At 31.7% G+C, this 1,212-nt stretch overlaps 1 protein-coding gene across 1 annotated transcript in view; it reads right to left on the reverse strand.

The window, feature by feature from the left end:
• top6bl (TOP6B like initiator of meiotic double strand breaks) overlaps window positions 1–1,212 on the reverse strand; it is a 5,931-nt gene that overhangs the window by 3,382 nt on the left and 1,337 nt on the right. Inside the window, 4 exon segments of the mRNA XM_071582433.1 lie at window positions 498–526; window positions 529–555; window positions 796–865; window positions 1,098–1,133. Of these exon segments, the coding sequence (XP_071438534.1) occupies window positions 498–526; window positions 529–555; window positions 796–865; window positions 1,098–1,133 (162 nt within the window).

Genomic DNA, 1,212 nt, shown 5'->3' on the forward strand with positions numbered 1-1,212 from the left:
TTTTTTTATTTTATTATTATTATCATTTACACTACCATTCAAACGTTTGGGGTCAGTAAGATTTGAATGCTTTTGAAATAAGTCTTTTACTCTGGATTTATTTGATCAAAAATACAGCAAAAAAAGTAATATTGCAAAATATTATACTTTTTTTGATATTTTCAAATATCATTTTAAAACAAGTCATTATTTCAGTCTTCATTGTCACAGAAATCATCCTGCAGGAATCATTCTAATGTGCTGATTTGGTGCTCAAGAAACATTTCTTACTGCTATCAATACTGAAAACAGGTGTGCTGCATAATATTTTTGTGGAAACCATGATTCTTTTTCCAGGATTCTTTGATGAACAGAATGTCTAAAGGAACAGTATTTCTTTGAAATAGCAATCTTTTGTAGTTTGATAAATGTCCTTACAATTTAAGGTGTTCATTCTGAATAGAAGTCTTAATTTCCCAAAACGTTTGAAAGGCAGTGTATACATTTATTTAGACAACCTGAACATTTGTTTGTGTGTCGTTTAATCTCTGTCCTAATCTCAAAGATGATTTTCACCTAAAATAGATGAAAATGCAGAATCAGACCTTCACATGAGGAGAGAGAATAATAGTTTCACTCACAATTAATTAAAAATTCTAAATATGCAACAGTATCATCACAAATACATTTATAAAACATTACATAACTCACCTTAATGGTGAAAGTTTTGGTTTATTTCAGTGCAACTGCAGGAAATGATCAGTATTGCTATTGTTATTGTCCAATAGTTTGAAATATGCACTGCACTGGTCTCACTTGCGCATGAACCAGACTGAGTCTGTGCAGAAATTTTTGGATCTTTGACCGTTCAGCCTCCACTGACTGACTAGTAGTCTTTTCAACCTTTTAGAAATTAAGATAAAACTAATTATACAAAATATGTGAAAACATATGAAACATATAAGCACAATATCAGAATTAAACACAAATTAATTTAGTCAAACACAACTTTCCTGGTAGATGATTCAGTCAGGAGGCAATCACATGGAAAGAAAAGGTAAAAAACAAAGACCCAAAATTGGCAGTAAACCTCTGAAACTCATGATGAATACACTCACAAGCTGGGACCTCTAAAGAAAGCCTGTCCATGGCCTCTGAAAAAGAAACACAGAAGATACAAGGTGAATCTGAACATATGCAAAATTACAATCAATAGTGTTTAGGCTAGTACGT

The sequence above is a fragment of the Sinocyclocheilus grahami genome, unplaced genomic scaffold (genome assembly GCF_001515645.1).
Source record: "Sinocyclocheilus grahami isolate Dianchi unplaced genomic scaffold, SAMN03320097.WGS_v1.1 scaffold306.1, whole genome shotgun sequence".
In the NCBI taxonomy this organism is placed as follows: domain Eukaryota; kingdom Metazoa; phylum Chordata; class Actinopteri; order Cypriniformes; family Cyprinidae; genus Sinocyclocheilus; species Sinocyclocheilus grahami.